Source organism: Pelodiscus sinensis, chromosome 11 (genome assembly GCF_052426305.1).
Source record: "Pelodiscus sinensis isolate ZL-2025 chromosome 11, ASM5242630v1, whole genome shotgun sequence".
In the NCBI taxonomy this organism is placed as follows: domain Eukaryota; kingdom Metazoa; phylum Chordata; order Testudines; family Trionychidae; genus Pelodiscus; species Pelodiscus sinensis.
In genome coordinates this window covers 15,544,328-15,572,004 of record NC_143062.1, presented here as the reverse complement: position 1 = coordinate 15,572,004, position 27,677 = coordinate 15,544,328, and the positions used below count along the sequence as shown (strand labels likewise).

The 27,677-nt window shown below is 55.8% G+C and overlaps 2 protein-coding genes across 5 annotated transcripts; both read right to left on the bottom strand.

The window, feature by feature from the left end:
* Nucleotides 1-861: 861 nt before the first annotated feature.
* Nucleotides 862-7,536, bottom strand: TUT1 (terminal uridylyl transferase 1, U6 snRNA-specific). 3 transcript variants are annotated; one of them, XM_006118238.5, is made up of 10 exons: nucleotides 7,315-7,536; nucleotides 6,572-6,762; nucleotides 6,277-6,486; nucleotides 5,858-5,972; nucleotides 5,611-5,741; nucleotides 5,266-5,492; nucleotides 4,806-4,915; nucleotides 4,131-4,253; nucleotides 3,930-4,022; nucleotides 862-2,002 (listed from the first exon to the last, which is right to left on the bottom strand). In XM_006118238.5, the coding sequence occupies exons 1-10, from the start codon at nucleotides 7,385-7,387 to the stop codon at nucleotides 915-917; spliced, it is 2,361 nt and encodes a 786-aa protein (XP_006118300.3). In that variant the 5' UTR covers nucleotides 7,388-7,536; the 3' UTR covers nucleotides 862-914. The 3 variants fall into 3 exon arrangements, with proteins under 3 accessions (XP_006118300.3, XP_075795400.1, XP_075795401.1); XM_075939285.2 differs by having other exon boundaries at nucleotides 6,649-6,762; nucleotides 7,315-7,519; XM_075939286.2 differs by lacking the exon at nucleotides 7,315-7,536 and having other exon boundaries at nucleotides 6,649-7,308.
* Nucleotides 7,537-10,525: 2,989 nt separating this feature from the next.
* On the bottom strand, nucleotides 10,526-27,364 carry MTA2 (metastasis associated 1 family member 2). 2 transcript variants are annotated; one of them, XM_075939287.2, is made up of 18 exons: nucleotides 26,841-27,027; nucleotides 24,134-24,201; nucleotides 23,519-23,612; nucleotides 21,718-21,835; nucleotides 21,381-21,444; nucleotides 21,043-21,160; nucleotides 20,729-20,831; nucleotides 20,526-20,625; nucleotides 19,763-19,951; nucleotides 19,473-19,547; nucleotides 19,308-19,366; nucleotides 17,958-18,055; nucleotides 17,611-17,750; nucleotides 17,025-17,253; nucleotides 16,861-16,950; nucleotides 12,001-12,119; nucleotides 11,568-11,716; nucleotides 10,526-11,176 (listed from the first exon to the last, which is right to left on the bottom strand). In XM_075939287.2, the coding sequence occupies exons 1-18, from the start codon at nucleotides 26,866-26,868 to the stop codon at nucleotides 11,005-11,007; spliced, it is 2,013 nt and encodes a 670-aa protein (XP_075795402.1). In that variant the 5' UTR covers nucleotides 26,869-27,027; the 3' UTR covers nucleotides 10,526-11,004. The 2 variants fall into 2 exon arrangements, with proteins under 2 accessions (XP_075795402.1, XP_075795403.1); XM_075939288.2 differs by lacking the exon at nucleotides 11,568-11,716 and having other exon boundaries at nucleotides 26,841-27,364.
* Nucleotides 27,365-27,677: the final 313 nt, after the last annotated feature.

Genomic DNA, 27,677 nt, shown 5'->3' with positions numbered 1-27,677 from the left:
TCAGTTGGGGAAGGCAGCACTTAAACTAATGGGAGGAGGCTGTGCTGCCACATGGGACCTGCTACAGCTGAGGGAGGGATGCCTGTCCCATGACCCCAGCCCTGGAGCTACCATCACGGGGAGTGGCACCTCCCTCCCAGCCCTGGCACTGCTGTGTGGAGAGAGTTGGTGGGAGAAGGGGTTTCTCCCCACTGTAGTCCCAGGGCAGTCTGCACCCCAAACACCTTCTTTCTGGCCCCATCCCAGAGCCCTCATGCCTAGTAAGAGCCCTCATGCCTAGTAAGAGCCCTCATCCCCTGCCCCCAAACACAAACCCTGCTCCCACCCTAGCCTCACCCATGAATTTTGTTGTGTGCACCAATATGAAGGGGATGTGTCACAACATCTCCAGAATGGTGCACATAAAATTAATTCCACACATGTGAAAAACTTAGAGGGAACACTGGGGGGGAGGGGGGGGGCAGCTCAGCTGGGGCTGGGAAGCACTTTGTCCTGCTCAGAGCTGCATCTCTTGGGGACCCTGCCCCTTCCCAGTGCAACCTCCACCTTTGAATCCCCTTCCCATAAATCCCTCCCGCCAGCCCTCACTGAAACACATGGTGCTGCTGTTGGAACCAAGTGGCCAAAGCCAGGGTCTAACCATGCCATTCCCCACTCAGGCCCCACCGGCCCTTACTGATATTCCTTTCCTCTGTGAAGAATCATCTCCACTCCCAATAATGTGCATACAGAATACTGTCAGGCCAGCAGCATTCACAGGAGACTGGGCAAGGAGATAGGAGACAGGCCTGTGACCAGCTGGGGCCTGCCCGCTCCCTCACCCCCACCCCAGCAGCAGGACAGGCACAGCCCAGAGAGGCACATGGCTAGACCCTTTATTCCCTTTGCTGTGTCTGTACCATGTGACTGGAAAGTCAATCTAAAATAGCATCACCCAGTCTCAGGGCACTGTCCTGGCTTTCACTACTACCCCCCTCAGCTGTTCTGCCCACATATCGCTCCACCATTTTGGGCAGAAAGCCCTGCAGAAAGTGATAGAAGTCCTGGAATAGGGGGCCCTGCTGGGGGGCTGGGGTGAAGCACAGGAGGGTCCGTGTATCTTCCTGGCTCCCACCCACCTGGGCACAGGCTGTGAACCTCAGCAATGGCTCTGCCCCCCTGGAATCTCCCTCTTGCTGGATTATGGCCTCAGACACCTTCTCCTCCACCTCCAGGGAGCCAGCCTCCTGCTCTGTGTCTGGCTGGGGGCTGCCCAGGTGCCAGAGCTGGCGCCGAATGCGGCGTCGGCCCATCCAAACGCGGTGCCACACAGCACAGCTCCAGCTCATACTCTCCCCCTCCTCTGGTGCTGGGCCCTCTGCTCTCAGCCTCTTTCTGGCTGGGGAGACAACCAAGCTTCCTCCCTCATCAGACTGAGGATGCTTGGATCCCACTATGGGCTGCTCCCCTCCACCCTGCTCCGTGGGCTCCTGCGTCAGGGGCTGCCCCGCAGGCTCCGTGCAGCTGCACTTCAGCACGTCCTTCAGCACAAAGGTGATGGCAGAGCACACCTTTCCAAACCAGCAGCGACGGAAGTCCCTTGCCTGGCACAGCTGCCACCGGCTCCCAGGGGAGAGCGCCATTGGCGTGAAGGGAATGGTGAGGAGAAATCCATCGGGGCCCAGTTCCCCAGCTTCTGGCACTCCTGGCTGGAAGAGCCGCACCAGCCCCCAGGCTTTGCCCTTGCTGGATTTGCGTTGATACTGCAGGCTGCGGCAGTACTTGGCCCCGTCCCGGCAGCAGTGCTGGAACCGTAGCGCTGTCTTCTCGTTGACATTGGCTGCCACGTTGTGGCTCAGCTCAAAGGGATCCTGCACGTTGAAGGGACCCAGTTTGAGCTTGGAATCCATCTCCGAGAGCAGGAAGTTGGGCAGGGGCAGCGCCCGGCCCTCCCGCAGTGAGATCACACAGCCAGCAAAGTCATGGTCCCCAAAGACGCAGAAGAATTTGGCCAGGAGGGAACCTGCAGGGAGATGTAGACAGATGAGAGGAGGGTGGCTGTGTGGGGATGAGCCCTGCTGTAAAGTAAGGCCTTTCCCTGTAGTCATATTGTAAATTGAGGCTTTTTTCCCCTCTACAGCCATATTAGAAGAGCAGGAGTCACAGGTCAAGATGCAGAAAGTCATATCCTTACATTCCACGTGAAATATATTAAAACCATGTACTGTTGGGCTACTAAGAAGGCACTCTTGTGTTAATGAAACCCATTGTCACCAGATAAAGAAACACAGTTTAAAAAAACCTGTTTGATATTCTGTCTTCAGGGAAATCACAACAATTGTGATTGTAAAATCTATATTTCTATTATTCGGCCTTTATGCTCCCCCCTTCTATTGTTTATCTGTGTGGTCCCTGTCCGGTTCTGTGATAGCAAAATTGTTTTTGTTTGTTGCATAACCTAAGTGTAAATCAACTATGTTGATGGGGTCTCACTGCATAAAGAATTGCTTTACAATACATTAGAGTTGGTTAGAAAATTGTTTAGTCATATTTTAATAAAATGACTGGTTAAAATACAGCTAAGCAGGACTCAAGTTTCACAATATAAACCAGGCTCCAAAAGGAAGTTCTTTGGCATCAACTCCAGGACACAGCCCCAAGATCAGAGCTGCCAGAGCTCAACTGCCTATCAAACCACACTGTGCAAAAACGAGCCCCCCCAGATGATCCTGACTAGTTTTCAAGAAAAGTCTATCTGCCTAATTGGGATTGGTGAGCATCGTGTGCTTAGCCTGTGCATTCTGGTTTGGTGACTTACTAAATAGACGTGGGATACTACCCTGGAAAGCTCTTTCATTGGTAAAGGACCCATACACCTGCAAAAGATTAAGCACTGAGTCCACAGGGGATCAGTGCCTGCCGAGTCCACAGGGAATGGGTGTTTACCCAGAGCGGACTAGAGCCTGAAGCCCATGGAGGGGTAAAGTTGGGTGCCTTCTACCAGAGCCCTAGGATCTGGGAAAAGGTGGAGGTGCCTAAATAAACAGGGCTACATCTTGAGCCCCCAGAAGGGTAAAAGGATGCCCTAGAGACTCTGTAATAGAGAATTTTGTGCAAGTAACTCAGGGTGGCCACAGGGGAGTAAGGTAGGCCAAGAGGCAGGGTGCTGGTGGGGAGATGGGAGCCCCATACATTCATGAGAACACAATGGTACTGCAGAACTTGGGTAGCTCTCAGTTTGCAGAGAGGGAGCTGGGGAAGGAGAAATATGCTTCTCTCTTCTCTTCCCCAATGGCCCAGGGAACCTGCCTGCATGGGACTGCCAGCAGATCAGACTGAATTGACCTTCTGTAGCAGTTCAAGAAAACATTCATTTCTTCCATCCCCATAAGAATGGCCAACCTGGGTCAGACCAGAGATCCATCAGGCCCAGTGTCCTGTCTTCTGACAGTGGCCAGTACCAGATACCCCAGAGGGAGTGACCAGAACAGGAAATCATCAAGTAATCTCTCTCCTGTCACCCATTTCCAGCCTCTGACAAACAGAGGATAAAGACACCATTTCTACCCATTCTGGCTAATAGCCATTGATGAACAGAACCTCCATAAATTTATCTAGTTCTTTTTTTGCACCCTGTTAAAGTCCTGGTCTTCACAACATCTTCCGGCAAGGAGTTCCACAGGTTGACTGTGCGCTGCATGAAGAAATACTTCCTTTCGTTTTTTTCAAACCTACCACCTATTATCCCCAGAGCACAATAGAAATCCATCTCTTGAAGCTGGGACAATCACTCACATCCTTGTGGATTGAGACCACCCTTCTCACAACCCCCCACCCAGGCAGGCAGGATGAATCCACCTGATCTCAAGTGGCAGGCCTGTGCATACGCTGTGAATGTGGGGTGAGAGGTTATCCTTCAAGCCATAACATACACCCCCCATGGCACTCACACAGACTCTCTGTGTTGGTGTTGGGCTCCAGCCGCGATGCATCCTGGGGGAAGCTGCAATCCCAGCCGTCCACAATGGCCTGATCCCCATCCCCTAGGGATGAAAACAGAAGTGGGAGGAGGAGTAAGGTAAACACTGCCTCAGGAGCTTAAGGGGGTAATTCAGCAAAGCCAGCTGGGTGCACTATGGGATGACTCCTACCTGTCAGCTCCCTGAGCTGGGCCACTGTAGGCAGGGCTGGGGGGCAACGTGTCTGCAGGAAGAACAGAACCAGCAGGGTCAGTGCGTAGTTGTTGAGGAGGGGACCTCCCCCAAACGGGTTTCCTGAGAAGAGACGGGCTATTAGAGAAGTGGATGGGGGCCCATCACTACAGATGTTAAAAAGCATGTATTTTTGTAAACGTGTAACCACTGAAATTTTCAGCAGTAACGTGTTTACATGCAGGGGGGAGCTGGGGCCGGTGCTCATGGGGAGCCTGCTTAAAAGCCAGTTCCCTGTGAGCACCAAATCCCACCTGCCCTCCCTCCCCCCCGTACATGCTGCTGCCTCTGTGGGAGTCAGCAGCATGGGGAGAGGAGGCAGGCAGCTCCTTGGGAACCAACATGCACAGGGAGCCAGCTTAAAAGCTGGCTCCCCATAGCCCACATGCTGCTGTCTCTGATTCAGAGGCAGCAGCAGGGAAGGGGGGGGGGGAGAGAGAGAGAGAGAGAGAAACCATGAGGGTTAACCAGTGAGCCTAGGATCACCAGTTTACCTTACGCACAAGTACACATTCACATCCCTACCATGAATCCCTCAAATCCCAGCATGGTTTCTCCAGATGGAAGGTCTAGCTAAACTCCCACTAATGGGGGAAGGGAGGGAGAAGTCCTTACCCGCCAGACCCTGCTGCTTGGCCCAATAGCGCAACGTGTAGACCAGGGGCCGCACCCGCTCATCAGCTTCCGTACAGAACTGTAGGAAGCGTGTGTTGCAGAGCGCCAGCCTGTCAGGGAGATGAGACACGTGTGAGGGGGTGGGGGAGACACACATGCACGCTCTGAGGCACTCCTAAATCCTTGCCATTTTCCACTCCAGACCCCACCTCCCACAAGGCCAAGGGCAGCCCCACATGGATTTGGGTTGGTGAAAAAAATCTCGGGCATGAAGCCAGGATGTTTTGTCTCTCCAGAGCAGGGTCAACAGCTACCTATACACCCTGCCCTGGAAGGATGTTGTAGATGGGAGAGGCCCCTCCCGCTTCCCTCCCAGAAAGAGCTGCCCCTGCCTCCTCCCCCACCCCAGGCTCAACAATGCCCTCTCCCCATCTCCCATATACACACCCCGGCTCTGCACCTGTTGTTGATGGAGATGTCTCCCAGCAGCCCTGAGTCCTTGTGGCAGAACTTGACAACAGGACGACGGGCACTGGGCACTGCTTGGACACTGTGCACCCCTGGTACGCACTTCCGTAGCACAGCTGCCACCAGCTCGAGCACCTCAGGCACCGTTGCTGTTGCCAGATCGATGTCACTCAAGATGGAGTCCTCTGAATCGGTGTCTGGCCCTGCCCCCTCCTCAGCCTGCAAGGGGGTGCACTTAGTGCCCACCACCCATCATGCCCCACGATTGCAAAACCCCCTGGGTACCAGTGCCCATCCCCCCACTCCTCCAGGGGTCTCTGTTACCAGCCCTTCTCACTTGTGCCTCCTGGGGTGCTTTTGCAGATGCCTGGAAGGATTTTGTTTTCTCCAGGTCCAGGAACAAATCCAAGTCACAGCCATGGATGTCAAATCCATTCACCGAGGAACCAAAAGGAAGGATGGCACACCCTGCATACACACAGGAGGGAAAAGACATAACAATGGCACATGGAGCAAGGATAGGGAAGCGAACATAGGTATTTACACAAACACACACACACACACACACACAGGTTGGGACTCACCCGGGAAGAATTCTGAGAAAACTTCCTGGAACAGGGTGACCAGTAGGTGCCGCAGCTGCCTCTCACTCTCAGAAAACTCAAATAGCTGCACCACCTGCGACATCTGGGCGTCCACCTGGGTGTGTGGTGGAGGAGGGAGAGGTCAACATCATCAAACACTCCTCCCCAACATGTGCCTAGGATCACATGGCCCAAAACCCCACCCCACCCAGCTCAGAACCCTGTCATCCATTTTCCTCATCGCCAAGCTCTGGGACCACACAGCCCAAACCCTCACTCCAGTGATCAACCCAGCTGCGGACAGCTCAGAACATTCCCCCATACACACACCATAAGAGAGTGTCCTTGTCCCACACAGCTCAGCAGCCACCCTTGCTCCTGGGTGGCAGAACAAGTCCCAAAGCCCCATCCATACTCACATCATCAGCTTGGCACAGGGCTTGGGTCAGCTTTTCAGGACTCAGTTGTTCACGAGGGGCAGATCCCTGCTTCTTGGGAGGCATGTACTTGAATTCCTTCTTCTCTCGAGGCTTCACCCGCAGCCGCTTCCCCCCCAAGCAATGCTGAGGGTGGGCTAGCACCTTCTCCAGCACCTCCTGGTCTTGCAGCTCCACAATAGCATAGACCCCCTGTGCACAAAAAACAAACCCTGTTAGTACTAGTGAGGGGCGTCTCATCTTCCCAAGGAACCTCTGGCCCATCCACAGGACTCACCTTGTCTTTGTCCATCACCACACTGGCCACACCCCCAAAGGCCTGGAAGTACTCACTCAGCTCAGGGGCTGATGTACCTTTATGGAAGCCGCTAACAAAGACACTGCGCAGCTCCTGGAGTTGGCGCTTGGTACGTAAGCTCTCCAGCCGCTGGTGCTTCTTCCCCCGCAGATGGTCATGCAGGCTGGGCTCTGCAGGGGAGACACATGCAGCTCAGGAGCGATGGGGAAATACAGGGGCAGAAACAGGTTGGAGATGAAAGTCACACTTCCCAGACTGCAACTTCTAGACCCAGAGGGTAATCTTTAACCTGACACAAACATCCACGTGGTAACTCTGACCTACCACTCACCCAACACGTCCAATCTGTGACCTGCATGGACAGCCTGACACTTACACCCACAAGGCCGCTTTGGCGGGACACTAATCACACTCACACCATGACACCCCAACACCGAACTCAACCGTGACCTCTGACCTGCCAGCAACCCATCCAGACCATGGTCCTAAGGTGCCGCCTCCTCTCACTGTCACCTGACGCCGGCACCAGGCCGCCCCCGCCCTCTGACCCGAGAGGGACCATGACCCCAACTCCGCCTGTGCCCCCCAGCCCGGTATCCCGGACCCCGCCCCAAATCGCCACTCGCAGACGGACGCCCACAGGCTGGCTCCGCGGGGCGCTCAGCAGCCTGCTCCCCTCCCCCAAGTGACTCGACCACGGTGACCCTGGGCTTCCCCCTCACTGTTAGCCGCAGTCACATGACAGAGACGGCAACGGAAGCCTCCACGGGGCAGCGACTCCACATCCTGCTCCATCCCGGGCCAGAACTACGCGCCACCGGAAGTGCTCCGTCCCTGATACGCCCTACCCCGGAAGCATATCCTCCGGAAGTGCCTGATCCAGCAGCGCTTCTGCCGGAGAGTACCAGACAGCAGCATAACTTCCGTCGGAAATGGTCCGCTCGGTTCCCTTTCCCCCGAGTTAGGCGGGGCTAATTGGAATATGCCGCATAGGTGGCGTAAGGGACACCGCCTCATTAATAAGCAGGAGCGGAGCTCGCTGATTGGCGGGGTCCTGCAGAGGGTCCGTGGTCGTTGGGGGCTCTGAGATCTACCTCCGGGGCCGGCCGGGACCCCCCTCTGGCCTTGCTTCCCTGCCCGAACCCCTCCCCCTCCTGTCCTAGTCCCCGCCCCTAGCCAAGCCCAGCCCGGGCAAGTGGCGAGCCTCCACCAAGCCTGCTATCGAGAAGAAAAGCTGTTCTCCCCGGGTGGCTGCAGCTCCCCCATGGCACTGTACCTGCTGGCCCAGCGTGCCCATGCACGGCGGCGACGGCGAGTGCCCCAGGAGCGGGTGTTCAAGCCCCGGATCCAGTTCCTGAACATGCCAGAGGAGCAGGTGATGCGGCGCTACCAGCTCAACCCTGAGATGATCCGAGATCTGTGTCACACGCTAGAGTGCGACCTGCAACCCTCAACTGGCCGCAGCCACGCTCTGCCTGTTTACGTCAAGGTGACAGCTGCCCTCAACTTTTACACATCAGGCACCTTCCAGACTCCAGCAGGTGATGCAGCTGGCATCAGCCAAGCCAGCATGTCCCGCTGTGTTTCCCAGGTCACAACTGCCCTGCTCCGCCGTGCCAATGCCTACATTCGCTTCCCCTTCCAGCCCCGGGAGCAGGCCCACACCAAGGAGGAGTTCCTACGCATTGCTGGCTTCCCCAACGTGCTGGGGACATTGAGCTGCACCCACGTGGCCCTGAAGCCACCTGCAGATCACGAGAACCTCTACCGCAACCCCCTGCGCTTCCACTCCATGAACATGCAGCTGGTGTGTGATGCCCATGGCCTAATAACCCATGTGGTGGCTGAGTTCCCTGGCTCTGTGCCAGATGCCCACATCCTCAGCTGTTCCAACCTCAAGAGTATCTTTGAAGGGCACAGGAACATGGATGGCTGGTTGCTGGGTGAGCCATGGCCTAGGGGTCCCTCCTTTCCTTGGCTACCTCACTTGTCAATCTCATGCACCTGCTGCACCCCTTACTTGCCTCACTCCCCAGCACCTCCACTCTCCACCACTTTAGTAAGACCCTATCTCTACAGTGATGTGGCTCCCACCCTGGCCCCTCATTGCAGCTCCACCTGCAACTAGCAGCCAGGGAAGTAACCAAGGCTACCTACCCTACTTGTGATGAGATTGCCCAATTATTCGAACTTAGGTTGTGTGGTGAAGGCTCTGTGACAGCTGCTAGTAACCTTCACCCCTCACCCCACCCTGAATTCCCTGCTAAGTGTAGGGAGCATCCACCCACTCAAATTCTGGCACATGCCTCAGTCTGCTGTCTGGAAGAAACTCTGCAAGGGAGAAAGGAACATTATATCTCAATAGGCCCTTCCTTCCTCCTGAAGCATCATGGAGACTTGTGACTTCCAGGCCACACATGAGAGGGGAGAACCCTTGCACAAGAGGGCCAGTGTAGACAACGCAGTATTGTTTTGCGCAAAAAAGCACCGATGGCGAAAATGGCGATCGGGGCTTTCTTGCGCAAAACCGCATCTAGATTGGCACGGATGCTTTTCTGCAAAAAGTGCTTTTGCAGCAAAGAGTCCATGCTAATCTAGACGCTCTCCACAAATGCTTTTAACAGAAAAGTTTTCCGTTAAATCATTTGTGGAAAATCATGCCAGTCTAGACATAGCCTTATTATTTTACTCCCTCTTCCCCTTGAGACTGCCACTACCCCTGCCCAGATTGATTGGAACTAGCATCCCATAGAGGGGGGAGGGCCCATTCTGAAGGCTGGAGTCTGCCCTGGGAACAGGTGGAAGGTCAGGAACAGCCAGTCTGCAGAGCATAACCCGTGTCTGGTTCTCCACAGGAGATGGAGCCTATCCCCTGAAACCATGGCTATTGACACCAGTGAAAGCAGCAGGGACAGCAGCTGAGCAGCGATACAACACAGCGCACATGGCCACACAGGCTGTGGCAGGACGGACAGTAGGGGCATTAAAGGGTCGGTTCCGGTGCCTGGACCGGGCAGGAGGGGTGCTCCAATACAGCCCCCTCAAGGTCTGCCACATCTTTGTGGCCTGCTGCATCCTGCACAACATGGCTGTGAAGCGGGGTATTGCCATGCCAGAGGGGGTAGAGCCGGATGCTAAGCCATGTACCCAGGTGTCTCCTCACCCTGAGCCCCTCTGCCAGGAGGCTCATCACCTGCAGCAAGAGCTCATCACCAGCTACTTCAGCTGAGGGGGCAGCATGGGCCATTGACTTACATGCATGTGGGAGGGAGATACAGGAGTTGAAAGCTAGTGCAGGCTAGGGTGGAATGTGTGTTAGAGGAAAGAGAAAGCTTTCTGAGCTAAACTAAGGACCACAGTCCTACTAAAACCATCTTCCCAAAGGGGAGGTTTGCAAGTACACACCCTCCCCCAAGACAGGCAAACAGCAGGAGGCTTTGTTAGTGTAGAACCTCCCCTTGTAGGCAGCAGCCTCTAGTATTCTACCACTGTAGGATGTAATCTGGGCTCCTGCAGTAGCCATTTCCCCCAGGCCCTAGCTAGGAAGCTGGCACCCTGGCAGCGCTAGGGAAGATACAAGTGTTCAGATCCCCGGTGGACCACTAACAACCCTCTTCTGCTAGGACATTAAACTGTCTGCTCTCACTTGGACCGGGCCTGGTGTTGAGTTATGCCTCAGAGGTTAGCCCCATGTCCCTTTACTGTCTCTCCCCCTCCCCAAGTTGGCCCCATGTCACCTCTCCCTCTCTATACTGGGACTAGGCTGAGTCCCAGGGTGAAGTAGTCATGTGACCAGCACCAAGCTAGCCCCAAGAAGCAACCCAACATGAGAAGCCCCTTCCCCAAGTGAACCCCATGAACTGAAGGCTCCATACATCTCCTGTTGCTCCTCCCTGAGTACCCAGTCACCTCCCTGCCCCAGTAGTGGGCAGCTGAAGAAAAGGCGGTTTATTTCCTGGTTGCTATAAGAACTGGTTACAGATTGAGTTAAAAAAAAGACAGATTCTTCTCTCTGATCATGTACAAAACCCAGGATGGGTTTGGGGGGGGGGGGGGGGGGAGAAGAGGAGCAAGGGTGGCTTATGGGAAATGAGGAGCAGAGACAGTAGAACCAACACAGGGAAATAAGTAAAGACAAGAAGTAACTGCATTTTGGGGGGAGTGAGCGGGCAGACCTCCCTGGCTCCCCACTTCAACCCCCCCCCCCCTCCCAGAGCCTGACAGAGGGGAGGGAGTTTGTGGAAATAAAAAAATATAAAAAGTATAAGCCATGCCCCTGCTCCCCCCACTCCTGGGCTGGTCCCTCAGGGGGCTCCCCCAGAGGGAAAGCGGAACCAGATTCTTCCCCCAAGCCTGCCATGCGCATAGGCTCTGGAGACGGGGAGGCGTGGCTCTGGGAAGAAAGGCCAGGCTCAGTCCTCCAGAATGATGGGTTCACTGGTGCTGGCAGGGTGGGCTGGGGGCCCTGGCAACAGCGGTGCTACCACAGGCCGTAGGGGCAGCACTGGCTTCACCTTGAGCGGCAAGTTGGGTCTACGGGCAGCTCGGCGCATTTCCAGGTGGGTGAGAGCTTTTCGCAATGCCCTGCAGGAAACAGACACCAGGTCAGAGTGGGAGACCCTACAAGTGGGGGAGGGTGGGGGGGGGGTCAGGGCCCCTCCAAATATGCCCCAGGCAGGTGTGGGTCTAAGCAGACTCAAGTCAGATAGCTGCATGTTGTGGCAGCAGGGGCTGAGGGAGGGCAAAAATGAGGCCACAGTCCATGCCCTCCACCATTCAAAGACTAGTGGGTTGGAATAGGGGTGTGACTAAACCTCCCCCATCTCCTCCAGTTAGCTTGGGATGTGTCTACCAATCCCTTTCCATTACTAAGTGTCACCTCTGCCTGTCCCCCCACCTGCCACAATTCCCCATTATCTGGTGGGACCTATCCTCTATGATCTAGTGACTCCCCTTCCCCCCAACCCCAAAGTACCTGGTGTCCTTAGTGGCCACGAAGACAACAGGGTTGGGGGCATCAGCTGGGTTCAGCTTCTGGCGCTTGACAGCTGGCTGGGAACTCGACCGCATTCCCGAGGTCATGGGCCGGCCATTGGCCGAGAACGGGACCCCACTCCCTGCCACCTGCACCAATCACAGACCAGAGCCATCAGCTGGGCCTTATCCCCTCTTCTGCATAGACCGCACCCCCTGCACCAACCATAGACCAGAGCCATCGGCTGTGCTCCACCCTCTTTATTGGGACCCACTAACCTGACTCCCATGGGGTTGCATGAGGAACGCCCGCCCCCTTGGGAAGGGTCTCTGGGGCCCTGGAGTCCAGGGAGAAAGTTCTGACTGTGAGAATCCATCCCCAGTCACTCATGCCATCCCTGACCCCCATCCCAGAGAGGGTGTAGGGCACTCACGCTGTCATAGGCCCTCTTGCCCACGATGCCAGCCAGGCCCCGGTTCTGGCTCATTTGGTTCCGGTTTATGGGTGTCTTGGTGCCACGTGGGGTTTTTGGTTTCAGAGGGGCTTGTGCAGCTGGAAAACCAGACAGTACCATGAGGATCCCACAGTCTAGCTCACTGCCCTGCCTCCAGCAACACCCCCGTCCCATTAACCAAACAGTCCTCCCCAACCACCATCCCCCACTTCCCTGCCACCCAGGATTCCTGCTGGGCTGCACCCTAATCTCTCCCTGGGCCTTCCTTACCTCGTACTAATGGGGGGGAGGGAAAGGGTTTGGAGATGTTGGTGTCCAAAGGGCTCTCCCTTTATGTCCGAGTACCACACACATGATGGGCATCATTTGCATAGCAATGCCTGTTGGGGCCTCATCAGTGTCCTTCCTGTCCCTGTTATCTCTCCACATATCTGAGGGTATGAAGGGCGGTTTGGCCGGGACCATCCCTCTGCTGCCCTATATGTGCATGTGCATGGAGCCCATCCTAGGTGCCAGGCCAGCAGTCCCACCTCCCGGGCACCATGAATGGCCCTGAACAATAATTGGAACATGAGCTTTCTGAACTCGACATCTGGGCTCAAAGCCCAGGCTGGGACCCAACTTTGGACAAAGGGCACTGGGTTACTCCCAGGGCTGCTTTGCAGACCTCGGGCCCAGGGAAGGTCCTGAAACACAGAGGTGACAGCCTGACACCTGGCTTTAAAAGCAGATACCTGGGGACAGGAAATGCCTACTATGTGGTAACACTGGAATACACTGAGGAGCCCACGGAGATGAGATCTGGAAAGAGACCACTTGTCCCATAGTGGGGCCAGTTAATGCAGCCAAAAAGGTGAGATGACTGGTCCTACTAGGTAAGAGCATGGTTCTGAAGATGTTTCCAGGGTGGAGCTGCTTCCCCACAAAGAAAGAAAACCAGGACATTCACTCTCTGGCTTCAGTGGGAATTTTAAACACAACTTTAGCCTTGCCACCCCCTGATACTGATGAAAAATGTATAATGGGGCAGGCAGGAGGGCTTGGAGCTTGCCAAACTGCAGGCTGATGGAATTGCCAGTGGAAGAGCTGCTTTGACAGCAAGATGCCAAAGAGAGGACTCAAGAGAGGGGCTACAAGACTAGATCTTTATTTGGTTTTCTAAGAGTAGGGGGGAGAAAACAACATGTGCCTGGAATAGGCTGGCAGGCTCTAGCAGCTGCAACCTTGACTTTGACTGAACTGACCTTGAATCCACAGAGATTCAGATACAGACCACTGTCAAGAATCTTGATGCCAGGGTTTTCCAGAGAGATGTTGCTTCTCCTTATGGTGGGATTTCTACTTGGTAAAAATCAGTCCTCAGACTTGCAATAAATGGGGTCTATTGGCAGCCCATTACCAGCCAACACAACTAGGCTGTTAGATGTTTGCATCTAGAGTGAGAATCTGGCCACGATTCTGAGATACCATGTGAGGACAATCTGGAAGTGCTACTGATGGCTGAGGTGACATTTGAATGAGATCCAGCAACTAGAGAGATGTTTGTAGGCAATGGTTCCCCTACGTGAAGCTAGTTCCCTACGTGAGCACCTCAACCTGTCCCAGCAGCATCTGGGACTGAGGTCTTCCTTGGAAGGAAAAAGATGCATAGATTCTGTTCACCAGTTGAATGACGACATAGTACAAAGTAGAATAATGACATGCACTTCAGTCTGATAGTGTGATAACACCGACCTCAGCCAGTCCTGTGCTGGGGGAAGGGAAACCCGACTAGCAGCAGCATGTCAGAGCAGCCTAAGAGGTAAGAACAGGATTTAATTTGATGTGGGAGGTTACAGAGTTTAAACCAGGAGGACCATCAGATCAAGACTGTGCTATGCAGCAGGTCTGACTGTTTATAGGGATACCCAGCTAAAAGTATTTGGCTCAATAACCTAGATTAGACTAAGTTTTACAGTCTTCTAGGGACTGAACCAATATGTGCCATGGGCAGAGCCTAGGAGGGAGCCAAGTGCACCACTTCCTGAGGCCACAGCAGCCATGGATGACGACTGTCTGGGGAAATCTCTTCTCCAGAAGGTACACTCCTGGGAACCACTGGTGGTGGGATGATTTCCTGGAGTTCATCATCATCATCATCATGAGATTCCAGAGGCCTGGGAAATGGCAAACATAGTGCCAGTCTATAAAATGGGAATAAGGCCAACCTGAGAAATACAGACCTGTCAGCTTAACTTCTGTACCCAGAAAAATAAGGGAGCAAATAAATAAGCAAATACCTTGAAAAAATAAGGTGATAAGGAACAGTCAGCATGGATCTGTCAAGGACAAATCGTGTCACACCAGACTAATAGTTCTCTCAGACAGGGTGACAAGCCTTGTGGATAGTGGAGAAACAGTTACACGTAGTTCATCGTGACTTTAGTAAGGCTTTTTATATCTGACATGATTTCCTCATAAATGAGCTAGGGAAATACAATCTAGATAGAGCTACTTCAAAGGTGAGGGCATAACTGTTTGGATAACCATTCCAAGAAAGTGGTTCACAATCAGGCTGGAAGAGCATATCAAGTGGGGTCCCACAGGGATTGGTTCTGGGTGTCCAGTTCTATTCAGTGATTTAGATGAGAACACAAAGCATGTGGACAATACCAAGTTGGGAGGGGATCAAGTGCTTTGGAGAATAGGGTTGAAATTCAAAGTGATCATGACAAACTGGAGAAATGGTCTGAAGTAAACAGGATGAAATTCAATAAGGACATATGCAAAGTACTCCCCTTAGGAAGGAACAATCAATTGCATACACAAAATGGGAACTGATGGTCTAGGATAGAGTACTGCAGAAATGGATCTGGGATCATAGTGGATCCCAAGCTAAATATAAGTCAACAGTGTAACAGCTGCAAAAAAATGCAAACCTCATTCTGGGATGTATTAACAGGAGTGTTATAAGCAAGACAAGAGAAGTAACTGTTTCACTCTACTCTATGCAGATAAGGCCTCGTATTGTGTCCAGCTCTGGCCACCACATTTCAAACTGGAGGAAGTCCAGAGGAGAACGAACAAAAATGATTAAAGGTCTAGAAAACATGACCTCTTAGGGAAGACAAAAATTGGGTTTGTTTAGTCTGGAGAAGACCAAGGGCAGGAGCAGACACACAACAATTTTCAAGTACATAAAAGGTTGAAACAAGGAGAAGGGAGATAAATTGTTCTCATTAACCTCTGAGCATATCCGGAATCCTAGGCAAAGGAGGGAGGCCACTTACAATTGGCTTTCATGAGAAGGATCCCTGGAGAGAGACAAGAACAGTGGCAGAGATGACTTCTAGTACCCATTCATCAATTTCACTCCATTCCATGTCAGAGTGAACCAAGGAGGCATCCAAAGGTAAGACTAAGCAACTCTGGACAACAAAGTTAGGATGGTAGTGATGGATAAGAAAACGTAGGCTGCTGCTGCAAGCTGATAGCTATTTGTTGCCTGGTCTGGTTTCCCTATGGAGGCCAGGGTATGAATGCCCAGTGATCCCAGCATGTCTCTGGAATGCTTCAGGGAATGTAGAGCATCATCCGTACAGGGTTAGAATCAATGCATCTATCTATATATCCAAAACAAGCATAGCTGCTTGGAGAGATGCTTGAACCAGTGATAGACGTTATTGCCTTTAAAGGCTAAACAGTATCAAAGTGTATTCTACCAATAAAAGGAGCTACTTTTTCCCAGGTTAGGTTATGACTCAGAATAGTACTCGGTAGTTTGCTCTGTATCTGGGGCAAGGCAAAGGAATAATCTTCTCTCTCTCCAAAAAGGTGAGCTTTCTAGTAGGGATTTTGTCTTTCAGAACAATCTATTTGTCTGTCTCCTCCCGAGATCACCAGAGATCAGGTGGAAGTAGAACTTCTGAGCTCTCTTCTGCAGAACTTGATCCCTCTTTTCTCCACTTGCTTTTAAGTTGGGGTAAAGGTACTAAGATGCTTCTTCCACAGATCTGTGGCTGGCTCCACTGTTCCCTCCCCAACTAGTATCACCATCCCACCCAGAGCAGAGGATGGCAAAATCTGTGGGCTCAGGGGTCTTAGATCACTGAGGTTTGAGCTTCTAGGGTATCATAGTCTGTTCCTGAAAAACACTGCAGGTATCCAGAGCAGACGAGATCACTTCATCTGGTGAGACAAAGAGGATCTATAGAAGTTGGGGACACTGCTCCTCAAGTTTCAGGACCTGTCTCTCTTTCTACAATCTATTTTTCCTCATCTCTAACCCTTCAAGTGTCTCACAGTCAGGGGCTGTCAGAGTCTCTGAAGGGGGCCCTGCAGTCAAAGCTGCAGGACAGTGGAACATCCTTTGCTGGCTAGTGAGCTAGAGGGAGACACTTGTGAAGGATTTTCAGAATGGAGATCAGTACAGCCACAGTGGACAGCTATAAGAGTAGGGAAGCAAGAGGAACTGAGGCTGCCCTTCACGCCCACAGCTGGGGGCATGCAAGGGCATCCAATCTCAAGCAGATGCACCTAGAGTGGGGTCCACAGCTAAGCACTCAAAGAACATGTGAGCAACAACCCTGCTCAAGTGAAGGGCACTGCTGTCTGGTCAGTCAACCCCCATTCGTGAGGGGAAAAAGGGCTGGTGTGGAGCATGGGGAGCCAGGCCTCAGTCCTGCCCAGCTGGGCTCTCATAAGAACGGCCATACCGGGTCAGACCAAAGGTCCATCTAGCCCAGTATTCTGTCTGCCGACAGTGGCCAATGCCAGATGCCCCAGAGGGAGGGAACACAACTGGCAATCATCACGATTACCTCCCTGCTGTGCCCAGAGCTCTACAACCATGGGCCTTACCCAGCTCCTTGACAATGGTGGCCAGTGGCAGCCGCACCAAGGGGTGTATCTTCAGGGGGGTCTTGGCTGCCTTGGGCAGGCGGATAGAACCTATGGAGGGAAGCAGAGAACAGGTGAGATGGGGGATGCCTATGGTGTCCTCCCTCCCAGCCCTGCCCACATACATTCAGCCTTGATGGCATTGGCGTTGATAGGGGCATAGGGACGCCGGGCAGCACGGCGTGGCTGCAGGATGTCGCGGCACATGCGGCGGGCAATGCGGGTCAGCTTGGTGGTCTGCAGCAAGAAGGTCTGGCGGTTCTTGGCCAGCAGCTTGGCCCGGTTGGCGCTAGTTGTGTAGGGCGAGAGGCTTTGGGCTTCCGGCCTCGACATGTGGCCCCTGGAATGTGGTTCCTGTTACACAGAAGGGAAGGTGGGTCATGGCCCAGCATGGGGCACTGGGAGAGCTTGGGGAAGGGACCCAGCCCAGTACAGTAAGGATGGAGGAGCCCCAGACTCAAGTGCTGACAGTACCCAGAGCTCACTGCATGGACACCACTGCATGGTCACAAGGAACATGAGCCTCCCTAACGCCCTGTCCCCCTACACAGCATCCAGCACAGCCATTGACCAACCCCAGCAGGTATTCCCCAAGGCACTGAGGGCCCCACCCACGCCAACCCACTCCAGCAGGGACTGCCACAGCACTGCATGTGGTGCCCTGTGTGCCCTGGCCCCCAGGAGGCTTTATTACTACGTCCTGTCCAATACCGTGGCGCTGCGGGCAGCTCCCTCCAGCTGCGTCGGTGTCTTCAGCCCCCCGTATTTCTTCCAGTAGATCCAGCAGGAGGCACAGAGGCGGCACTGCATGTTGGGCGGGCCCCAGGCATACCACTGTGCTGACTGGGTGGCTAAGAGTGTAGAGAGACCACAACATTAGGTGGAGGGGGCTCCAGAGCTGAACAGCTGCTGGCAGGCCAGCCCAGGATCCATGCCCCTTCCCTGGGGCAAGATCCATGCCCCTTCCCTGGGGCAAGATCCATGGCAGCAGTCAGGGCCCTCCACCCCTAGAACGGGGCCCAGACCCTCAGACCCCTTGGAGAGCTGTCAGCACTCACTGTGGCAGCTCTCGCAGGTCAGCCCCTTCTGGAAGCCGGCCCCGTTCATGCCAGGCTTGGAGCCTACTGAGATGATCTGATTGGGGTTGGGTTTAGTGCTGCCAGGAGAAAAAGATGAGGTCACACTGAGCTCTGTTCCTCCTACACACCTAGCGGGAGGGCCTGCTCCCCCTGCACATAAGACAGGCACCGCTTATCCCAGCCCCCCCATTAGGTGGAGACATCACCCCTCCCCCAGGCCCAGCTGCCTGGCCTAGCTCCCAACATTGGAGAAGAGGGATGAACCCCCCCCCCAATACTCATGCTGGGTGGGGGATTTCACACATCCACACAAAACAGAGTGGGGGGATTACACACTCCCATACTCAGAAGGAAGAGGATGGCTGGCACCCACATGCATGCAGCAGGGGATCACACACCCTAGGCTGGCAGATGGTGCATGAACACATTCTCACACATGACTGGGGGATCAGGTACATGCACATCCTTGCACTAGGCAAGGAGATGGCACATTTATAGTGGCACATTTATAGTGAGATGGCACACTCCCAATCGGCAGGGCATCGCACACTCACTCTTAGTGTGCACATGTGCCACCTCCAACAAGGGATGGCACACCCCCCTATGGCCAGGCATACTGTGCCATTGGTGCACAAGCACACACACGCTGGGGAGTCGGGAGGTGGAGGAGGGTGCGCGCATACGCACACACACAAAAATGCAGTTATCAGGCTAATCATATAGTCCAGGAAACAGCTCAAGCTGGGACTGAGCAGTCCCAGCTCATGCCAGCTCCAGAAGCCACCCATGCCGCAGCTCTGCATTGTAAGTGTAGTAAGAGCCGCCGGGCTCTTACTACGTTTAAAATGCAGAGGCGCAGTGATCAGCGCAGGTTGGGACTGCTTGGTCCCCGCTCACACGGAGCCACCCCGCCCACCACAAACAGGGACTGCTGCTGGAGCAGTCTCTGTTCGCAGCAGCCAGACTTGTCCGCCATGAAAAGAGGCTGCTCCGGCATGAGCCGGGAGGGGCGGGGGGGGGGGGGGGGGCGGGAAGCAGCTCCCTGCTGGGACCCCTGCAGACAGGGGCTGCTTCGCAGCAGCCTTCCCTATCTGCCCCTCCCCCCCGCCCCGATGCCTCTATCAGGCAGGGGGAGTAGGCAACATCCCAGAGACAGTGCTGGAGGGAACCAGGTTTAAGCTGGCTCCCTCCAACACCAGCTTCTGTTCCCTTTGTTGCCTCTATCAGAGACACAGCAAGACAGGGGAAGGGGGAAGCAACAATAACTCTACACAACATCCCTACACAAAACCCCCATACTCAGCGTGGGAGAACACCCCCATTACTTACTAGGTGGGGATGTAGACCTGCTTCAGTTTGCTGTCAGCTTCAGCTGCCTTCAACCTTTTCTGCAAACAGAGACAGAGTGTAAGCAGGGGAGGAGATGCTTCCTCTCCAGCCCCTTCACCTTGGTGCCGTGGGAGGAAGGCCCAGACACAGACACCCCACGCTCACCTGCTGGATGTAGCGGTCTGTGGTTTTCCACATATAGTAGAACTGTACGATGCTGGCCAGGGACTTCCAGGGCAGCTGCAAAAACCAGAAAGACTGTCAGATAGTGCCAGGAGAGCCCATGCATCCAGCCCCAGGAGTCATAGGAGGAAGGAGAAACAGCAGTGCCCCAGCACCCTAAGCCAGTGCAGGACCAATCTCCAGGACTTCCAGCCCCTCTCCTGACGGAGCAGTCCAGTTTGGGTGCCTGGGGAGTGATCCCAGGCAGGTCTGTCCCATCAAGCCCCACTCACAAAGTCTTGTCGGATGTCGTTGAAGTCCTTGCCGTACTTCTCCAGTGCCTCTTCAAAGAGCATGGCCTCGGAGGCTGACCACTCCTCCATCTCGTCGCGACATAGCACCGGGCCCCCCTGGGGCACCAGGGTTGACATGGCCTTGGCCAGGTCATAGCCATTCCGCTGCAGCGTGTCCATGGCGTGGAACTGTGGGGAAAGCAGCATGAGCAAGCTGTCACTCCTGGTTGCCAAGGCTCTAAGCCACCCCCAGCAGCCTGTGAGAGGGGTGCAATGCAGGGGGCAGCCAGAGGCCTCCAACCTGAAGTCAGGAGGTTGAGGCAGCTTCTCAAGCTCCTCTAACACCCAGCAAGTCAACCTGGACTGTAGGAGTCCCTCCAGCAGCTAGTGGGGATAGGACTGGGGATGTAAAGTGGTAACCAGCACCCAGCCCAGCCAAGCATCCCTCCCATCCACAGCACAGTCTGGAAGGCCCTGTGGTACAGGCTGCTCCGATTGTATGGGCCCCTCCAGCAGCTAGTGGGAATAGGGACTAGGGATATAAAGGGGTAATTGGTGCCCAGCCCAGCCAGAGCAACCACCCCATCTGCAGCAAAACCCAGCAGGCCCTGTGGGGCAGGCTGCTCCAGCTCTACGCAGTGGGACAGTTAAACATATAGTTTAACCAGTTAATATTTTAAATGGGATTTGACATCCCTAGCAGGGACACCCTGCAATTGGACTTAGTCGCATGGCCTGTTCCCCACCCCCATCTCCTCCTCACCAGTGTGATGTCCCGGGAAGCAGCAGCTGCGCTCATGTGCAGACTGGGCTGCCGGATGGAGCTGCTGCAGTCCAGAGCTCGAGCAAAAGTCCCGACGGCCCTGGAGAGAGACATAAATTAGCAACACCCTAGAGCCCAAGGGGACTCCACATGAACAAGGGACCCTTCCCCCATACCCCTACCCTCCTAGGCTGGCATCTCACCGAGCCACAACTAAGAACTGGTCAATCTGTCGATCGGTCAGTGGGTTGTCGGGGTCCCAGACCTTCATCTCCATCTTCTGTTGGTTCCGATTGTCCGACTCACCTGTTGGGAGGGGCCAGGTCAGGACAGACAATGCTGCACCCCTCACCTACAGTCACCACAGAGAGGCAGACTAGGCCCATGGCTCCCCTAGGCACAGAAGCTCTCCCCTGGGACACAACTCAGAGAGAGAGAGAGAGAGAGAGAGAGAGAGAGAGAGACTGATCTCCCCACCTCCCCTCCCCCGGGGCAGTGAGACACCCTCCCCCATCACCTTCAGCCAGCCGGTCAGGGATCTCAGCTTGGTACTTGCAGCCGACCCGGATCTCCCCCTGGTCGGCCAGAAGCGTCTTCTGAACAGGGTCAAAAACCAGCGAGTAGAAGAAGCAATCCTGGGGAAGGGGCAGCGGGTGAGGCAGAGCACCCCAGTAGACTGGCCTTCCCCCAATCCTTCCCCACGTGGAGATGGCTCTTCGTAGCCCCTCAAGAAAGCTCTGGCCTGGCTTCTCATCTGCAGCTAAGTGGCAAGTCCTCCTTCCTCCTGCCCTCACCTCCTGACCAGTTCCAAGGGCTGAGTATAGCCCTCAACCCCTGCAGGGCCCAGCCCCTTACCTCCTTCTCCAGGTACTGGTTGAGGATGTCAGTCTCGTTGAGCAGCGTGACACTGCATTTCCCCCTGCAGGATTCAAGCACAGGCCAAATCACTCGCTGGCTCCATGGCTCCCCTTCCCCTGGATTGGCGCCCTGGGGGATCCCCACACCTCATCAGACCCAACAGTAGCAAAGCCAGCCCACCCTGGGCTCCCACCTCTACCTGTACAGCGGGCCTGGTGCCGGGCCACCCCAGAGAACAGACTTGGGAGATGGCAACAATGAAGCATGAAACCCAGAATAGCACCCCTCCCTCCGAAGAGCCCTAGCACCTGGCCCAGCAGGCCACCCCACGCACCGTATGTGGGTGGCTGGCAGCGACTCAAACTGGCGCGACAGGAAGAGCTCACGATGCTTCAGCTGATGCCGCTGCTGCTCTGACACCCCTGGCTGCTTCGACTCCTCCTCAAACTCCCCTGTGGCAGGACATGAAGGTCAGGGCGCTTTCAACCCCACCACCTCAACCCCCAGGCCCACTCCCCAGCATGCCCCCACCAGTGTCATCACCCCCTCCTTCCCCTGAGCATGTTTAACCTCAGTGCAACCCCCCCAAGGATTAAGCCTCTCCTCCCCACCCAGGAACAGAATGGCCCCATAATTCCCCTGGAACAGAGCACCTGCCTGGGGTTAACCTCCCCTCCTCTGAGAAGCCGAACATCACCCCCTCCTTCCCCTGCCCAATAACCACCAGAACGTAGTGCCCCCTGACTAACCTTCCCCCACTGCTCAAGAACAGGATGCACCCCCAGAACCCCTCAGCAGTGCACACTGCCCCCTATCCTCAGAGGCCCATCCCTCCCCACAGCAGGAAGTGGCCAAGCTGCAGCCACTGCCAAGAAGCTCATTGTTCTCCCAGCCGTCTCCAGCACTTGGCAGCGGCCCAGTAGGGGGTGGTGCTGATTCCACCCCTGCTCAGTGTTCAGGAAACCCTGTGGGGACGGGGGCGGGAATACATGGGGGCAGCTCCCTGGAACTCAGTCCCACTCCTACCCACCACTCGGGCAGAATCAAGAGCAGCCCCCACCAAACAGGCCCGGAAACCCCAAGCCCAGGCGAGCAGCCAGCACAGGCCCCAACCGGAAGAGCTCCCGCAGCCTGTTAACCCTGCACTGCCCATGGCCCCCATGCTGCACCAGGCTCATACACTAGGGGCTAGAGAGAGCTGGGCAAGCTCCACCCACAGCACCCTCACTCCTGATGCACAGCCCCTGCCCCTCCTACAGCTGTGCTGATGCCCCTCACTCCCAGCCTGCAGCCCCCTACTGCAGCAGCTCTGGACTGGGACACACACACACACACACACACACACACACACACACACACACACACACACACACACACACCCCCACCCACCCACCCACCCCTACCCCTCCCCACAGGTCTGGCTGGAGGCATTTGCCGAGCATGTTTAACCTCAGTGCTACTGGGATGAAACGTCAAAATCTTGGGCCCTGCAAGTCCCTTCACAGACCGTTGGGCACTGCCCAGTGCAGGGTGAATACACATGTGACTGGCAGATGTGGTACCCTGGCTGTACTATGTGCTGGAAACAACCCCTATCCCATACTATCAATGTCAAGGGTTAATGCCACCCTTTCCCAGTGCCTGCAGCCTAGGGAGAGGGAAAGGACAAGATAGGGTTGGGAAAGTGCTGGCAGTTCTCCTAGCCAGGCAGGCAGGGAGCTGCCCAAGGAGGGGCAGGCAAGGCAGCCTTTCACCCACTAGTTCTGGCTGGCAGTCGCTGCTGCCATGTCTGCGCTGCATTGTAAGGATGGGGCCATAAGTTGCTCCCATGAGCCCTACCCACTGGCCACCACCAACCTCCCCACATGCCCTGAGGTAGACCCAAGACCCTCAACAACACCCACACACATTCCACTTTCCAAGATCTCACACCTGAGACAGATCCATTGCTTCCCAACAACGCAGGACTGTCCCCTGCCCTTTGCATGGTCCTACTATTCCATCCCTAAAGATAGACCAACCTCCTGCTAGCCTGAGACAGATCTAAGAGCCCCCAAGACCTCCACTCCCCCAGGGATACCCCCAGAGGTCCAGGGCCTGCAGGTAGAGCCACAGGGATGGGCCCCAGCACTCACGAGCATTGCTGTCAGCCAGGCTGTTGAGGCTGCTGGAGATGTCCCGGCGCCGGAAAAGACACACCACCTTGGCCTCCACATTGCCATTGGCTGTCTAGGGATGAGAGCAGGACACTGCCTGAGAGTAGGGGCTGGCACTGCTGTACCCTGGAAGCTGCTCCTCAACACGCCCACACCCCAGCCACAGCACTCAGTGCACCCACCCCATCCCCTGCCAGGGCACTCAGGCAACCACTGGTGATCCCAACCCCCTCCCATACTTAAAAATGTCAGGCTCAGAGCAGCTGCAATGCCCCCAGGAGCAAGCTTTCAATCTGGCCAATGGAGCTCTCCTATAGAGAGGGGCCTGGCTGCAAATTCCCCAAGTTGGAGGCTGGCTATAGATCCCAACCTTTTGGGGAGATCTGTCCCAAGCCAAGCAGGTCTCTGGTGTAAGAGGGGGGGGATGGATGTCTAGCTCTGATCTCACAGCCCAAGGGAGGTAGCGGGGGTGGGCCTCTGGTGCATGGCTAGTAGCCAGGGGAGGGGGCGTGGGCAGGCTGTGGTCTTGTGGTCCCAAGGGGTGCATGCAGGGGATGGGTGGATATCTCCGGCTGTGGTCCCACGGCCTCTCACCTTGTTGAGCTCCTCAATGCGCCGGACGAGGTAAGGGTTACTGGAGGAATTCTCAAAATAGACGTAATCTGCCAAGAGAACGGAGACTGAAGCCGTCATGGGGAAATGGGGGGAAACAGGCAGGTACTCAGGAAGGACAGGCTGAACCCTCATAAACGTTACATGAGCCCCAGGGCCACCTTCACCGAAAGCGCCATTAAGCTCCTCCCTCAGAGGGCTGCCTCACCTAGACTGTCTCAGCTGTTTCATACTCACCTGCCATGGGGTTTCCTGCCCCCACCCTAGTCTAGGCCCTGAATAGCAGGGGATTTGTCTCCCCAGCCACCTCCCTGTCACCAATGCACTCCTCTTGTCCACAGCCATTTGCATTCTTGGGCAACATTGCGAGGCTGCAGCTCCCCAGGGCCGGGGCCAAGCCCAAGCCCAAACCCTACACCATTAGAACCCAGAGCCTTTCCATCACCACCTGCCAACCATCTGCTCGGACAGGGTCCGGTTTAACAGCAGTACTGCCAATGCCTGGTAACAGGTTCCAGCCTGGAACATCAATAGCTAAGCATGGGCAGCATTTACCAGGCTTGAGGGATAGCTGAGCCACATGCCCAGGCAGCATAACAGCCAGGTACTGGCGTGGGCATGGCATTGCCAGGACAGGCAGACAGCCTCCCACCTTCCAACGTAACCCAAACGTATGGTGATCTCAGTGCAAGATCATACCCCCTCATGGGACACACCCCAGAGTGGGAAGTGGGGAGGACATTATAAAATAGAGACCCTGAGAAAAACCCCACCCCACTGAAAGGGGCCAACCTTCTTGCTCCCTTCCCCTGAAGTGCCACACCCAAAGTGCAGCACCAAATGCTCATGGGCTTCTCAGCACATGGTCAAATGCCCAGTTTGAGCCAGGGAAGGGTCATGGTAGAAATCCCTCCCCCTCAAGCACCCTAAATCAGACACACCACCCCGGCCTCCTCAAGCAAACTCCACACAAGCCACCACCACCAATTGCAGTAAAACGAGATGTCCCACAACTACCTCCACCTCCCAGCACACTCCCCAACTGTTCCACACACACCATTCCCCACAGACTCTCAAACTGCCCCACACATAACCCACCCTCCCCAAGACCAGGCACATCCCCAGCCAGGCCTCTCTTTCCCACAGCCTTTAAACCCCACAACTGTCCCAGAACTACAGACACCTCAACCTGCCCTCCAATCTCCCCAACTCATGCCCCCAAACTGCCTCATCCACAGCCTGTGCAATAGCCTACCCACAACCAGACTGCCCCCAAACACCTGATAACCCACTTGGTCAACTGCCCCACTTACACCCTACAAGCAAACTGCAGACAACAAATAAACACCTCACTGACCCTCATTCTCTAATTGCTCCCCACCCCAGCAGCCATAACCACAGCCCTCCAAATCTTATACTCCATCGAGCCAGCCGACCCTTGTCCCCTGTGGGCCTTGCACCTGATGAATTCCCTTACCCCTCCCTATGTAACCAAACATGCTTTCCCCAAAGGACTTCCTCCACCACATAACCTGCCAGTTGCCCCCTCAACTTACCTCATTCCCAAATAACAAACCCAACCCACCAGCCAGACCCTCAAGTGCTCCATTTCCCCAGAGCCTCTGAACTTCTTCGTACCATGTAACCAGCTCCCTACACCACATTCTCCTGCCCTCACATAACCAGCCCATTATCCCATACTGCCATTGTCCACCTACCCCCCCCCCACAACCTGATGCCAACTGCCCCAGGCCTCCAGAGCCCGTGGACTCCCCATACCAGATGAAGCCATCTCACTACCCTAGATCACCCACATTCTAACAATCCTCCCAGTCCCCACATAACAAACCCACTGCTCACCACTCCCCTACACTATCCACACAGGGGTGCAGCATGTGGGGGGGGAGGGACGGCACCTTCCTCTAAGGAACTAAGGGGGTATCACCCCCCCCACACACACACACACAGCCCATAAGCCCTGCAGGACAGGACAGCCCCTCCCCCCCAAAAAAAATCCGGTGGAGCGCGAGACACACCAACCTGTCTGACCCCACTGCCCTCCACAGACACACCTCCGGCCGAGCCACTGACACCCCCCCGGCTCGGTCAGGCCCCGGGAGCCCCCACACCAGCGTCAGCACCGCCGTGTCCTGCTGACTCCCCAAGCACGAACGCGCTCCCCCGGCTCACCGCCCAGCTCCCTCCGCTCGGTCCGGTCCTGCACTGCTCCTCCCCCACCCCCGCTCGGTCCAGTCCAGTCCGGTCCCGCACTACCCTCCCCACTCCCCTCCGTTCCAGCCCCGCTCTGCTTCCCCCCCCACTCAGTCCGGCCCCGCACTGCTCCCCCCCGCTTCCTCCCCCCCCGCTTCCTCCCCCCCCCGCTCTACCCCCCCCCCGCCCCCGCACTGCCCCCTCCCCCCCGCTCAGCTCCGGCCCCCCCCCGCCCCCCACTGCTCCCCCCGCTCTGCTTCCTCTCCCCCCCCCCCACGCTCAGTCCGGCCGGCCCCGCACTACCCCTCCACCTCCCCGCTCGGTCCGGCCCCGCACTGCTCCCCTCCGGTTCGGCTCGGTCCGGTCCGGCCCCACGCTGCCCCCCAGCTCGGTCCCGCACTGACCCCTCCCCCTCCCGGGTCCACCCGCCTTTGCCCAGCTCCGTCCCAGCCCGGGGCAGCGCCGGCCCGAGACTCACCCCCCACCCGGTACATATTGGCCGCCATGGCCCCGTCGCGCGATGGGGGGAAGGGCGGGGGCGTCTGCGTCCGGCTCCGCTCGGGCCCACGTTAGCCCCGCTCCCGGCCGCTCTTCATCTCCTCCCGCGCCGCCGCCTCCTCCTCCTCACGCAAGGCCGGGACCAGGAGACTTCGGGCGACTCCGGCAGCGCTTCGGTGGTTTCCGGAAAAGGATCGGCAAGACTCGGAAATATCCCGATGCGACTCCGGTAGCGCTTCGGTGGTTTCCGGAAAAGGATCGGCAAGACTCGGAAATACCCGATGAGACTCCGGCAGCGCTTCGGGATGTTCCGCGTGAGATCGAGTTTCTCCGGAACCGTTCGGGTACTTCCGAAAGCACCTGGCGAAGCTTCGGGCACCGTCGACTAAAGCCTCTCGGCGATCGGGTCCTTCCGGACAGTGACTCCAGATGGCCGGCGCCGAGCAGGACGTCGGGTAAATCCGGAAACTGAAACTTTCGGTTATTTCCGGACACGGTCTGCCCTGCTCGGGCCTTTTCGGAGGGAGCTTCAAGCCCTGGGTTTTTAACCCTTTCTTCTCCGAAGGGCTCAAGGTTGCCCCGCCCCCCGTTCAAGGGGCAATTCCCAACAGCCTCAACTGCACTAGAATTATTTCCATACATACAGGTGCAGTTTTAGACATGTTTAGACCAAAATAGCCACTCATTTACCCAAGAATTCACCACCTGCAGCGGAGTCCTACACCGAGGTGAGATGCAGCCAACTCTGGAGTGGAGCACCACTGCACTAATCCCAGTGTCCCAAAAGAGAGGTGGAAATGTTTTCTCTGTATTCCAC